At 33.4% G+C, this 15,957-nt stretch overlaps 1 protein-coding gene across 1 annotated transcript in view; it reads right to left on the bottom strand.

The window, feature by feature from the left end:
- The window catches only part of LOC113516663 (inner centromere protein B), a 50,794-nt gene extending 38,392 nt beyond the window's left edge, over positions 1–12,402 (bottom strand). The window contains exon 1 of the mRNA XM_052901860.1: positions 12,151–12,402. Coding sequence (XP_052757820.1) covers positions 12,151–12,169 — 19 coding nt within the window. The 5' untranslated portion in view covers positions 12,170–12,402. The remainder of the gene's footprint in view (positions 1–12,150) is intronic.
- Between the last annotated feature and the right edge of the window lie 3,555 nt (positions 12,403–15,957).

Raw genomic sequence — 15,957 nt, 5'->3', positions numbered from 1 at the left:
ATGTAACATATTGTTCGACTCGGTACCGTTGTGTATACGAGCATCCGTGCGCCGGCAATCGTGCACGCTGTAGGGATGTCAACATTCATCTATGTTTTAATTTGATTCGATTATTAATAGTGTATATTCTGTTATGTCCATGGTACTGCTCATGTCTAGGTGACGGTTACCACTTTCCATTGGGTGGGCCGTCAGTTTGTTTGCCATTCTAAGTTGTTTAAAAAAAAAAGTGTAGATGACTTGAACTAATTAGAAACCTAAATTTTCAGCCGACTTCAAATAATTTATAATTGTGTTGCATAAAATAAAAATAGACTTAAATTAAGACAAAACCGATTTTGATAAAATTTCAATGGGATCAATTCGCAAGTGTAGTATTCCTTTAGGATAAAAAAGAAATATCGAAATTTGTTTTGATGGATATATCAGTGAGCCTACCATGAAATGTTTTCCGATATTTCGGGGTCGAACGAAACTCAAACTTCATGTTGAAATTACATAATACATACCGCTTAAAATTATTTAGAATGTTAAAATATCGTTCTTTTAAACTTTTATGATGAGATTTAAGCCGAATGGAATGTTAATCTTCATTAACTGGATCGATTTCGGTATAAACAAAAATAAGAAATTGAGTCCGAGAATTCGGAATTTTATTTCCAGGTGGCCTTGGCTTGATTATATATTTAGAGTTACAGTCGATTATTTATCAAATGAAGCCAAGTTTACAATAAATAATTATATTCCAACAAAATAAATAAAAAATTAAAATTAAGATAGAATTCACAACAGCAAACAATTCAAAATTAGTCGTGTGGTCCCGGCACAAAATTGGCTACCCCCGGGGGAAAGGGATTGTTAGTAATGGAGACTGAGAATCCTATTGCTAGCAATATACTCAACCAGGTCGACCTCCTCGCGGTTCTCCCTGGAAACTATCATGGGTAATTCTAGAAAAATTCATCATGATGGGCTAACTGGCCTGTTTTCATCCTCATCTATCACCCTTCACTGGTGCTCCGCCAGCGTATTCCGTTAGCGCACGCGAGGTTACCATATCATTTTCACCCATCAAAAAAAAAAATTGGCCACCCCCTTCCTTTCCTGTGAATGTCAAGGGACTTACTCGTAATGATAGAGGGATGGACAGCAGCGTCCCTCTTAAAACATCACAAAAGCCTAACTGCGGTTCCAAACCGCCTGCCAAACGTAGCATATACTGGCAAAACCCCCCTTATGGAGGGACAATAATGGCGACATTAACTTTCAAGAAATGGTCCAACATTACGAAGTCCTTGAAATTATATAAATGATATAGCTAATATTATCGATGGTTGAGGCGATTTCATCTTCTATAAGTAGGAACAATGAGTTTGAAAGTTTCTAGGGCTACCACGAATGTAATATATTATTTTTTGAATACTTATTTGTTTGTTCAATGTTTTAAATCAGGAATGGATAACAAAAAAAAAAAAAAAACTGGAAGGTAATAAATGTTAATAATTGCAAGTTTACATCAGGGTTATCAGGCTTCATTTTAGTTAATATTAATATGTAAGCCGTGTGGTCCCGGCATAGGCCACTAGTTTCTTTCTCGTGGGTATAGGAAAAATAGGCAAGGGTAGACATTTTTACAACATTTTAAGTATTTATTGTGACATAACGGTAATAGTTGGACATATAGTATCGCAAAGTTTTTTATAGTTATTGTTATTTCCTTCAATATTGTAGAACATACTTTTGTTCTATCACCAATAGTTTCCGCAGCGCACGCGACGAAAGATATTTTATAGCATTTTTTTAGACCTTAAGTTACGTTACTAAAGTTTTAAAGTTTTAGTAAGATCCCTAATCTTTTCTAGCAATAAATATAGCCTATGTTACTCAGGGTGAATGTAGCTTTCTAATGGTAAAAGAATTTTTGCAATCAGCAAAGTAGTTTTTGATATTATTCATTACAAACATATACACAAAAATACAAATCTTTCCTCTTTATAATATTAGTGTAGATACACCATAAAAGTTATTCAGGGAATCCATATGGCGATCTATGGGGGAGATCTATGTTCAGCAGTGGACAGATAATGGCTGAGATGATGATAATTATATACGTATAAGCACAGAACAGAAAATTTGTTTTTTTTTTTCTTTTCTATGTTCCAGTCAATTCAATGTTGCAGTTATTAAATCGCGAACGCTCAAAGAGTAAGCCTAAAAAAATTAGGTATTAATTTAAGTAAATACATTGTAATATTACAAAGCATATGCATTGAAACTGGCAATAATCTTTCTTTTAAATTATTATACATATTATTATATGTTTGATGTGTGTGTGTGTGTGTGTGTTTGTGCGCGTGCGTGTGTGTGTATTTAAATAAAATTTTACGTTCAAACGTTTTAATTGTTGACTTTAATTAAACTGCATATCATTCATGTGTTAACATGTTTTAGGGTATCGGTCTTGTCTGGTGTCATCTGTAATTGGCTACGTACATTTTTTATTGTTACCTGTTGTGTTTTCCAAATAAAATAAAAATAAAACAGTGGCAACCCTACGTGTGTAGGCTTCGTGCAAACTATAGATTATTCACCCCGGCACAACTGGCGTTCAGGTCATGCGCGATGAACCAAAGATTTTTGGGCTCTATCCAAAAACAGAATACCATGTCGATCGATGTAATAACTGAAATGCGCATTATCTTAATACTAGCTTTTACCTATGACTTCGTCCTTACATGCCCTACTATTATATCATATATACCATCCCATACTGAACTTGTATTTAAAATTTCATTGCGATTGGTTAAGCCTTTAAGGCGTTGAGAGGTAACAAACACACTTTTCATTTATGAAATTAGTAAGAAAGTAAGGATTTATCATATAACCGTATCTCTCCCCCCCCCTCCTAAGGGGGAGACTTATGTTCAGCGGCGGACAGTTAATTGCTGATAGAATATGAAAGGATTTGTGATTTCGAGCATAGTGTCAAGCTATTTTCGTTGTGGCTGTATCAGGACTAGTGTATTTTATTAGAAATATTTTAAATCCAGTTCTTTAGTCTATGGCACATGACGTTTACAGTTGTTTTTTATATAGTTTGAAATAATAATAATGCAATTATAAGCCAATGTTGTTAATAAATATAAGTTAATAATAATACTAGCAAATCCCCCCCCCCCCCCCCCCCCAATAAAGATAGGCCTATGTTTAGCAATAGATAATTAACAGCTGAAATGACGATGATGATTGTTAATTAAATTTTATATATATTTTTATAGCATTTGTAAATTACATAAATAAAACATTTATAAATATTGTTAGCAAGGGTGGACTTATCTCTGAAAGGGATTCCTTCTAGCCAACCCAATACAGTGGAAAAGAATGTATTTAGCGAACAGCTAACTGTTGACTGGTAGAGAATGCATTAAGTCCGCCCTGTAGACATTTTCCAATGTGTGCAAAAGTATATAAATTGCACAAGTGTAAATAAAGTGCACAAGTGCTGCAAGAATGACATCGATACTAATTAATAAAGTATACAAATAAATAGCAAAATCAAATATTAATATATATTAGAATATTACATAGATATATAAATATAATATCTATGTACTTATACAATTAAATCTAAAGATATAAATATTTTACCTACATAATAAATTTAGTTTGATGATTGAAACTGGTATTTCATTTTCAATACAAATAAGTCTCAATGTAAGAGAAATATTAGGTTCAAGATTAAAACAATCCTGAAGTTGTAATTCAATGATCTTGCTGGAGGTAAGGTCAGACTGCGAGACAGCGAATCCCCTTATGTAGATAATAAAACCTACTAAAAGCTACCATGGCGGATTTATGGCGGTAATAAAGTACAAATTAATGACTCCAAGCTATACGAAATACGTATTTCAACTTTGAAAATAGTAGATTTGAGCTCTTTCTAAACTTTTCAGTTTTAAGACAAGTATGAAATATTTACGGCTTCTTCTTATAGGAGTGTAAAGGTTCACCATTTATTTATTAAAGGTTTTTCTTGTTAGATTGTAAAAACGAAAGAGAACTCTTTGTTGTTCTCATTAAAAAACAACATATATACTTAATAATTAAAGTAGTAACCGTCGCTTATAGAGAATATAGTCTGACGGCCATGGTATAACACATGCGTTGGCAATCCTGAGAACTGCATGATGACGGAGCAGAGAGACAAGACAGAGATATCAATGCTATCACAGAACATACTCTGACGTCAATAGTATATGCGTTGGCATACCTGGCCATCGAGACATGCGGCAAGCGAATCTTCGATGCAATCTTTGCTAGCGAGTCAAGACAAAAAGAGACAGGAATGTCCAATGTTTCAACTCATAGACATACTAGAGATAACGATCCCATCAATGGATCAGTTTGCCATTCGTCTAAGAGGGCTGAGAACTGAATGACGGAGCAGAGATACGAGGAGATTTCAACGGAAACGACTTCGTCTTTATCTTAATTATCGAATGACGTTCAAAAGATTCTCCATCGGCTTGAAATTTTTCAACGGATTTCAAAAAGAACGAAGAAGTTAACTAGTTAACCAAAATCGGTTAACTAGTTTAATTTTTAGACCAAAATAACTGGGTTTGTTACAATTGAAGATGTTTTTTTTTTTTTGTGGGACACAATCTTACTTATACTTTGCACACTGTTCTCTATCCTCAATGATCCTTCCTCTCCTACTTATTTGAAAGATAGATTTCAGTATCTCAAAGACTCCCATACCCTTAATCTTCGGTCATCTCATAATCTACTCCTCATCACCCCGTCACATCATTCCGGATTTATGTCCAATTCTTTTACTGTCACCGCTATCAGCCTTTGGAATAAAATCCCTGTAGATCTACGCAGAGCATCAAGTAAAGATATTTTTAAAAGAAGACTTTAATTATTTGTTGAGTCAACAAAACCAGCTCTAGTTACAGGTTACTCAATAGTTATTATATCTCATAATGCTTATCGTTGTTTTAATTTATGTATATGTATGTATATATATATATATGTATATATTTCATATGTATTAGTGTATCCATATATATATTAAAAGTAATGTTTATGTATTATATGTGCATTTCTTATGTGTATATTATATTTATATTGTGTATTACCTTAATGTGTTACTATAATTGTCACATATTTTTCACCACATCTGCCCTTCATACGCTTTCTGTTTTTACCCAATGGTTAGCTGGTAGAGAATGCCATATGGCATTAAGCTCGCCATTTGTACAAAATTTTATTGTGCAATAAAGAATAAATAAATAAATAAATAAATCTTTGATTGTATGTATGTTATAAGATATTTTTTCCAATTCTGAACAATAGGGTACTCCTCTGTTTACTATAAATTTTGCAAAAATTGAAGGCGCTATTTCTATGTGGAGCGAAATCTACGTGTAAATATGTTTCAGTAGACACGACACGATTCAGCAATATAAATCCATATATTTTAAAATCTGCTCATAACTAAATATACATTACACACCCATGTATGACAACTATACGAGTAAGGCAAGGCCAACGCTCGTTCGCCTGTAATTATAGCATACACATAGGTATTCCCCCCATTTCTTCAAATTGTTGTTGCGTCGGCGTCAGCGTTGGGTGTATCGCGGAGTATGATGACCCGCGAGTGCATTGTCTGTACAATGGCTTGATACAACAAATAGTCCATGAAAGTGAAGCTTACATGATGCTTGGGTCATCACACCGTACCGTAAATCACAGATATTTTCATAGCTAAAAGAGAGATATAACAATTTTTTTTTTAAATACATCGGAAGTTTTCAATAAAATTAAGTCTGACTCAATAATATGTACACAGATAGAAATTTGTTTAGTTATTTCCATATTTTGTGTGAGAATTGTTTATAAACAATTAGATACCTCTTTCATATTGTATGGTTGCTTTATGAAGTGATTTTGACAAGACAAAGAATTAATTAACTGAAAAATTTTAACAAATCTTACAGTATTATAAATCCAGCGATATAACTATAGTTCAAACTACTCCTTCAGCGTTAGACGAACTATTAACCTCGAGTGGTTACAAAAGGAGAATCGCTCGTATTACGAATCTAATGTAGTATCTATTTTAATCCTACAAATGCATAGTTATGTTGCTTTTAAGTTTAGAACACGTCACCAGAGTGCCTGAATTCCAAGTTGCTCGTAATTGCAAAGCGAAAAAGACATGCGCCGTGTGGGCGCGCAACCAACCCGCCCACGGCCCATTGCCTTTTCTGGACGCAGTCGAACAAGCTTTCATTGCAGCCACGAGCCGGTAGTGAATCGCGAAATGGGAACCCATAGAAAGCCGTGTAGGAGGACAGGTTCAGTTATTTTGATTGCACGCGACTTCGCATGAATAGCCGTTTCAATGCGTAATTAGAATGATCGATTGGCATAGACGAAAGTTTTGTGTCGGCTGTTAGTCATCTGCACTGTAACGGTAAACACGTCGATAAACAAGTTTTGTGTTTTGAATTGACAGAGAAATCGTTAAATGCGGTCCAATTATCCAATTTGTCCGATTATTTTGCCGTTCTCATAGTAAAAGTTAAAATGCAAACGAAAAACATAGACACAGTCGCGCCAAACATTCTGAGAGATGCGGCAAACTGAGCAATCGAGTTTGATTAAACCTCGTGACCTGATGACCCGGCTCCCTCTTTTAATCAAGCAAAAAGTATTGCAACGAACTTCGTCAATTCGTGTGATTGTGCGCGTACAATATTTCGTCGTTTTAATCAAGGCAAATTGTATATGTTACTCGAATAGATGCCTATCAAGCGTATAGATAGATGTCTTAATTTCCGTTCATTTGTGGAATAAATGCTTTTGTTTACGGCCGTAAAAGGACAATGGTCAAATATTTACATTGCCACGCCGCACAGACCTATATTGTGGGCTGGTTTTCTTTTGTGATATAATCGCCGAATGCCTTCCCGGTGAGAGAGAATAGATCGCGATATGTATTCTGGTTCTTTTACAAATAAATGAGAGTTATTAACGTTAAGAGAAAGAAAGGAGCCAAGCTGCTCGAGGTAACGGCCCATTAGGATGCGCAGTACGAGATTCCATTACCCTGTTTGATTATACTATATTTACGGGAAGCACTTAAGGCGATCGCCGTTACCGCCTCTTGTACTTTTAATCAAGGTATCCCTTTGTGGATTGGGAGCTATTAGAGGCAATTTAATATTCCTAACACTTAATTGGGTATTAAACTTGAACAGATTGGAGACGGTGTCTTGCATAATTTAATATTATTTTCGGATGTCGCGAGTAAATTGAGAATATGTCGCCGTGTAGTCCCGGTATAGGATAAGCTACCCATTCCTTTTCGGTGGGGGTCGTAGGAAAAGACCAAGGGGATTTAAAGGTCGAGGGATGGGCAGCAGGATCTCTCTCAAAACATCGCCAAAGTCTAACTGCGGTTGCCAACCCGCCTGCCAAGCGTGACAACTATTAGCAAAACCCCCCAATTTATGGGGTAAGCCTATCAGATATGATCAGTAGTGGATAAATAATTGTTGCTATTGTGAGTTCATTGTCATACCCTGGATAGTAAATAATCGCACATAGTGAGAATCAGCGAAATCTGTCGTTCGGTCTGCAGTATGGGGTTCTTTATAAAAGTTATGAAAAGGTTTTTCAAAGTGGCCAATAAAAGAGTTATTTAGCGTTCCAAGGGTCCAAACATTTTATAGTTCATATCCTTTTTTTTTATTATCATATTGTAAACATTATAAATATATAAAATATAATACACATACTGTATATACATAATACACACTTATAAATACATAATACATAAGTAAGGATACGTTAGCAAAACAACTGGAAACAGATGTATTGATCATCCAACGAAAGGTCATGGTCATAAAAAAGTGATCGATCTCTTAGCAATACGTACCTACTTAGCTAGGTATAAAGGTATCAGGGAGCACGGCAGTGCCCCGCCGACTCGAGCATAACCGTACCATCATTTTCGCACCACAATTATACAATAATCAGATACAAAATCTACTATTTCTATTACTATGTAAATGAAAGAAAGAAAGAAAGAAAACATTTATTGCCAACAGCAAAAAATTTAGATAAACTTATCAAATAAAATAAAAAACTTTACATTTGTTATTGCCAACGTGGCCACCACTCAGCATGTGCTGCAGCAATTTAATTGCTACAGCGCTGATATTCTGTGGTGCCCATACGTGACATCACGAACGATGACAGCAAATATGCACTGAAGAATAAAGTATTTTATTTATTTTTTATGTTGTCGTGCAATTTTCATGTCATTATTTATTTATTTATTTAATACTTTATTGTACGCACTAATAATACATAAAAATATGACAGAGGCAAATCAAATGTACAAAGGCGAGCTTAACTCTAAAAGAGTTCTGTTCCAGCAAACACAAAGTGGAAAGGAGCATCAATATCAGCGAGTAGAGCGGTGTACAGTATTGTGAAAATTTTTCATTATAATTATTATAGAAATAAAGTGTGTCGCACCAACAAAGTGTGCTCCAGGACAGAATAAGCCACCCCTTCCTCTCCCATGGCTGTCGTAAGAGGCAATTAAGGGAGCTTGATAATCGAGTGATAGGCAGCAACGTCTCTATTAAAACAACACCAAAAGACTAACTGTAATTGTCAATCTACCTGCCAAGCGTGGCAACAACTGGCAAAATCCCCCTTACGGGGGAGCCTATATTCAGCAGTGGACAGTTAACGGCTGATATTATGATGACGTTGTTTTTGATGGGATTAGAATATATAACTTCAGGGGGGAAAGGGATTGTCAGTAATGAGGTCTAATAGCCCCGTTGCTAGCAATTGACCCTATCAGGTCGACCTCCACGCGGTTCCCCTTGTAAACCATCATGGTTAATTCTTGTCGAATTCATCATGGCCAACTGACATGCATTCATTCTCACCTATCATCCTTCACTGGTGCCCCGCCGGTGTATACCGATAGCGTGGGTGGGGATACCATTCCATTTACATCTATTAAAAAAAAATAACTTCATATATATACGATATGTTATTGTGAACATTATCTCAAGACAATAAATAAACATGTACAGTGATAACTTGATAATAAAATGCTCTATTAAGCACAAACAAAGGATAGATGGATTGGTAATATTATTGCTGTTATCATCCAAGTGTGACGTATCTAGGCATTATGTTACCGCTTATAAAATGTATACAATGTTTTTTTTTTTTTTGATAGGTGAAAATGGTATGGTAACCCCGCCTGCGCTAACGGGATACGCTGGCGGAGCACCAGTGAAGGGTGATAGATGAGAATGAAAACAGGCCAGTTGAATGATGATGAATTCATTAGGAATTAACCATGATAGTTTCCAGGGAGAACCGCGAGGAGGTCGACCTGGTTGGGTATTTGAAAAATTATTTTTGCGTTTGAACTCATCTTCTTGAGGAAGATGATAGTCTATATTCTACATTATAATACGACCGCGGGCGAAGACGTGGGATACAGTTAGTAAATGATAATAAAAGGTAAACAAATCAGATTAATATTAGCGCTGTATACGATTTTCAGATTCGTACCAAATAAATGATGAAATTAATAAAAGAAGCATTACATTAGATCCAATATCACTGAGACCAAGTAAAACTCTTACTAAGAGAAATCTTAATATTTTCATAATGTTACTGCACTGGTATGCTTTTTTCCCGTAGCCTAGTCACCTCTCGCGACATTGTAGTGATAAAAAAAATTATAACAAACTCTTAGTCTATTATCACACGGAAATAACATTACCTACACATATTCGTGTATACAACGTTACGTATTTTAAAATATATACAGGTATATAGATATTGCATGACTCAAAATGAGTATTAAATACACAATAGACTTAATAACACGTCATAATTTACCCGCCAAAACCTTGTTAATACTTTTCGCGGCCGTTGAAAACAAAGAGTAAACAATAGCCACAGATAATCCATAAATGGCGCATTATTTTTTAAAAGTTCAAATATAGAACAGTAGCGCGGAAGGAGTGAGTCACCGTGCCGCCGCTAGCATCGTCTTCGTGAGTTCCAACCGTCGTTTAAGATGACACAAGCCTCCACAAAAAAATAAGTACTTTCTCATGGCAATGGCGGTTAAAAATTGGAACTCGTTTAACGGTCATTTTGATGATACATAAATAAATATCGTGCCTATAAGTAGGTAGTCACTTCAGTGACCTTTTCTTATTTTGTTTTACAAGTCTTCCCCCCCCCCCCCCCCCCCCTTTTGTTTCTATTTTTGAATTGACTTGCCATTATGAAGTTATGTGCAAAATTAATGATGTGGCAGATCTTAAAGGAAATCTGTAATATATTTATTTAGTAATTACATCATGCATATTTATAATGTGTGTAACTGTGTAAACACTAGATCAGACTTTGATAACAATTAGATATTATTTCGAAACAATCAAAAGAATTACTTTAAAATAATGTTAAAATATCTCTCTAACTAAAGGACTCAGTATAAAAATAGCATACAGTATTACTGCATTTTGGTACAATAGTTTAAAACTAATTAAATTCACACAATTTTTACATTATATTTTTTTTAAAAGCTTTTTTAGCAAGGAGACATAATTTCCCTTGACTGCCTACTCTTGAATAAAATCTAGTTTATGGTTATGAGACTCAGATGGCCCTGCCATTGTAGATACTCTATAAAAGAGGTTTATGTTCATCACTGAACAGTGAATGAATGAAACAATGAAGATAGCATTGAATAAGTTTTATAAAGGTAACTTCCATGGTGCTGAAGTAGCTATACTACTTTGTGTAAATGAGGTTCCAGATTCGATTCTCAATTGTGCCAATTTAAGACTTGAACTTTTTTAAATTTGCTGTGCTGGGTTGTAATTGTAACCCTCTAATGTTTATAGGTTTCTCATAACATTATTCTAGCTTATCTTAGATTGAGGACCTGTTAATTATTGTTGTTATTTAGTTTCTTTTTAATATATTTTTTTTTAATATTTTTTTATTTGTTTTAATAAATTTCAACTTAATTAAGCACTCATCTATATCCACAGATGTATTTTTGCAATCATTGGCTGAGTGGTTAAATTGTGGCTTGAGAATGAGTGTAAAAATATAAATACTTTTTTAATTTTTTTTTTTGTATAATATCATAACCCGAATATGCCAATAGACCAAGAACACAAAGAATATCTAAATGTTGAAGGGAAAACAAGGAGGTTCTTTGTAACAGTTTATGAGGGAATCCTGTCCAGAGGTGAACAAAGACCAAGGCACTTTAGACAGATTATTTTTCAATTACATTTAAAAAAAAAAAAGAAATTTTTACATATATGTATCATATTATATTGTACATTAAAATAAATGATGGGGTTTAAAAATTTTAAATAGCTTTGTTAAAATCTACATTTGTAAGTTTTTTTTTTTATTTATTCACAGAATAAAAATAAAAACAAAATTAGAACACATTTGTTAAGTTTAAACCAATTTAATAGTTTTAATACAGTACACATAACAATGTATACTGAACATTACACTGTTATATTAATAAATTAATATTGTATAAAAATATTGGTAAAATGCTATCAATGTATTGCACTACAACTGAAATATAAATAAAAAAGGTAAGTAGTTATATTAATATGTAAAAAAATTATATTAATTTCCATAAAATTTAGATAGATAAATATTATTTGTAGAAAATACAAATAAATTTAGTAAATATTAATTTTTTGGCATCCTATTTGACTAGCAATTTACGTAAATAATAATAACAAAATGTTTTATAATAAAAAAAATATATAAACATATAATAAATACCTAACAAATGTTGTTTTTAAAATTAAAATAAGAAATCACGTTTATTTTATGATAATTAATGTACTTATTGTACGTAACAAATAGGCACAAAGTTTTCTTATTTGAACATTTTGAACGAAGTTTGTTGATTTGGATATTTGTGTTAAACAAACGGAAAACTGCGGTTTTGAATTTAAAATAAAAACAAATATCTACTGAGATTACAGGATTTAACGAAGTTGCACAATTTGGTATCTTATTAATTATGGAAAATATACTTACATTTGTTTGCGACTTCCATGGCTTCGTAACGGAATGCACCGATGCACCACACAAAGAACTTTGAACAAAAGTTTTATTTCGGTCGCTTTGGACGTCTGTTGCACACAGTTGACTGATGAATTTTAAATATATTTCAGCAGACGCAATCACTTTTTAAGTTTTCTCAACGAGTTTCACCGTTGAAACTGTTATTTCAAATAGTTTTAAAACGAAGGAGGACAGGATATGAAGTAAATGATATTTATTTTGACAGAAGTTCATAGTAAATATTTTGACAATGAATTGAATGCCGGTACGCGATTGGTGGCATTCATAATTGCCGCTCTTTTGTTTGATTACAATCGATCCATGATCTAGGGAGTTGTTGTCGTTCGTTCCGAAATAAAAATATAGGTAAATAAATACTTTCACTTGTTCTTTATTTTCATTATTATACTATCAAAATTTATTTTATTTATTAATAAAAGAATCAAATATTACAATATAAAATTAATTATATTTTATAGAGTCTTGTCATCTTAGAATTGTTAGTAGATGAAATACTTTTGTACACGCAATGCCATCTAGCGGCGCGAAGGCAAAATAATTTGAGACCGGGAATTTTAAAAAAATTGGTGTAACTACGATATCTTGAACATATATACATAAATTATATACATATATAGAGACACTACCGCATCTAATATAAAATGTATTCTTTAATAAGTAGTAGAGTGGCAGGTATTTAAGGTAATGACACAAAATATGGCCAATAAATATAGAAGATGGACAAAAGAAATGAGAAATCATTTATGTTATGACTTTTATTTTATAATAACTAGAGGATACATAATATTGACTTAAGAGATTACTATAATAGACTATAAAATTAAGTAGGTGATTAAAGCCACGGTCACAATGTAATGTATACATTTTCTGTTAAAAAAAATGTAGAAGTGACACGTAATATTAAGTGCAAGTAGTTTGCGAGAGAGTGGCTTAGGTAATCTTATATTTGATATCTGTGTTACCAAGCAAGCCGTATGGTACCTTTGTAAATATATATATATATTACTAGTAATAAAGCAGTGGCAATTATATTTGTCCTTACCGATATTTTTGCACTGGTGGACTCTATGGAGAACTGGTCAGGCAAATGTATAGAGCGCCAAAATGGTTTCACCACGAGTTGACATGATCATTCATAAATGATCGTAAAGGGTAGCAAATCTTTTTGCATTTCGTTTAAAAACTACAAGTAATATTGATATAGTAACATTGACGTATTTAAGGCTAGTGATTCAACCCGGCTTCACACGGGTAGATAAAATTTTCGTAAATAATCTATAGCCTATGTTACTTAGGGAAATGTAGCATTCTAATAGTGAAAGAATTTTATAAGTCGGTCCAGTAGTTTTGAGTTATTTCATATACAAATCTTCCCTCTTTATTATATTAGTATAGATTATTTTATAGGGGAGGCTTGGTCTTTTAAAAAAGATATATAATGTACTGTAAGATATATCTTTGCTCATAGTTAAAAACTTTGTTCGCATCTGTGGTGGGCACCTAATAATTAAAGGTAGTCAAGGAGTGGACAAGGCGTACTCAGTCCATTCTTAAAAATACATACGAGTAGCTAGCACTATGTTATTGTACAATTCAGGATGGCAAACAAGCCACCATCTGATGTAAAGTAGTAACAGACTTCTCTAGACATCAACAGCACCATGGGTATCACAGAATATACTGTGATGTTTTCACGAGAGTAATGTAACAAAATTTACAATACTACCACAATTAAGAAATGAGGGGTATTGCAAAGTATGAGGGAGTGAGGGAGTTCATTAAACACAGGCATTGGTTTTTGTTGGATCTCGAAAAAGGGCGGGAAACGTAAAATTTGGCTGTCGAGTTTTTCTGAATTATTTATTTATTTATATTATAATATCGATCAGATAAGTTACAAATAGCATTTATATTAGTTTAAATTTGTATATATTAGTTTTGTGTAATAGTAGCTGTAAACTAGGTAAGTTTCTGTATATATTTCTTTTTAATATATGGACCCCTCGGATGATCCCGGGGGTACGGTTACTTCATGTAATTATTAGTAATAATGAGGATTCTATGGACACAGATTGCTCTGTTAATATTTCTGATAATTCTGGAACAAAACGAAAACGTAAATCAATAGCCGGCAATGTTTGTAGGCATTGCAATAAAAAACGTAGGAGGAATCGAGGAGGTGAAAACAATAAGAATAAATTTTCATGTGAATGTACTCAATTCAACGAGGAAAAGCAGCAACAATCTTCTAACAATAATTTAATAAATAAACAGGAGAATGACTCATCTCGTCCACATAACTTTATTAGTAGAGTTTATTATGAACCTCATAATTCTGCTCCATTCACCGTTCACATACAAAAAGTTTTATCATCCCCGGATGATAATTCTACACTTCACCCAATAGCCTTTGGACGTTTCCTTCAGAAAAATCCTTTTAAAAATGTAATTGATGGTAGTCTGAAAAAGATAGGGCGAAATAGATTATCATTAGCTTTCTCTAATTATACAGATGCTAATTCTTTTATAAATAGTATGGATTTAAAATCTCATAATTATAAAGCCTTTATACCAACATTCAATTTAACAAGGATGGGAATAATAAGGGGCATCCCAACTGCCTGGTCTGATGAGGAAATTATAGAAAATGTTTCAGTTCCATTAGGTTGTGGCAAAATTTTGAAAGTTAGGCGTTTAAAGAGAAAATCTCTTGTTAACGGTAAATCTGAATTTGTAATGACTGAATCCGTTGTTATAACTTTTGATGGTCAAGTGTTACCTAAGCGAGTTTTCATATGTTATAATTCATTGCCTGTTGATTTGTACATATACCCTACCATTCAGTGTTATAATTGCTGTAGGTATGGCCATATTAAAAATCAATGTAGATCTGTTCCACGTTGTTATAAGTGTGGTCAGGGCCACTCTAGAGAATCTTGTTCTGTTCATGAAGAAGATTTTTACTGCTGTTTATGCCAAGGTGCTCACCAGGCAAACAGTAAAAAATGTCCAGAATTTTCAAGGCAAAAGGCAATTAAAGAAACAATGGCTAAAAGTTGTATCTCTTATGCTGAAGCAAGCAAATTGCATGCTCCTTCTATTAAATCATATGCTGACACTCTAAGATCTAATCCAGTTATTGTAAATAGTACAGTAAACTCAAACCAGAATGGGATTCATAATGTAATTTCTCCTCATTCTAATAAATCTTATAAAAAAACTGTCATAGAAAAAATTCGTCGTCCTCCAAAACCTTCCTATGGGTTTGATCGTAATGAATATATCACTTTAACAAAAGACTACAATCCTCCTGCTCCTGCAGATGGATGTGGTTATAAACAGCAAGATGAATCTAAACAATCTATTTCTGAAATAGTAATAGCTCTTTTAAATTTATTAACACAATTTAATATCATTCCACCGTCCAACGTTGCTTCTCTTTCAAATGCATTCATTAATATTTTAAATAATAAAAAGAACGGACAACCAAGCCAAAGTTCTGCAGTGGAACTGCCGTAGTGCAGTTAGTAAAAAAACAGATTTAATCTATTTAATAAACATGTACAAACCTTTGTTTGACATGTTTATTAAATAGATATAATAGATAATAGAATGAGTCCTCAGATATGGGTGATTTGAATATCCTAAATTGTCTTCTCTATGACCATTCTGTTCTTTTCAATTCCCTCCTTTCCCTCCGTATTCCCTTTCCTACATCAGTTCCAGTATTATTGTTTCTTGATAATTTAGAAGTATATT

Source organism: Galleria mellonella, unplaced genomic scaffold (genome assembly GCF_026898425.1).
Source record: "Galleria mellonella isolate WM207_F2 unplaced genomic scaffold, CSIRO_AGI_GalMel_v1 utg83, whole genome shotgun sequence".
In the NCBI taxonomy this organism is placed as follows: domain Eukaryota; kingdom Metazoa; phylum Arthropoda; class Insecta; order Lepidoptera; family Pyralidae; genus Galleria; species Galleria mellonella.
This window is presented reverse-complemented; position numbering and strand designations above follow the sequence as displayed.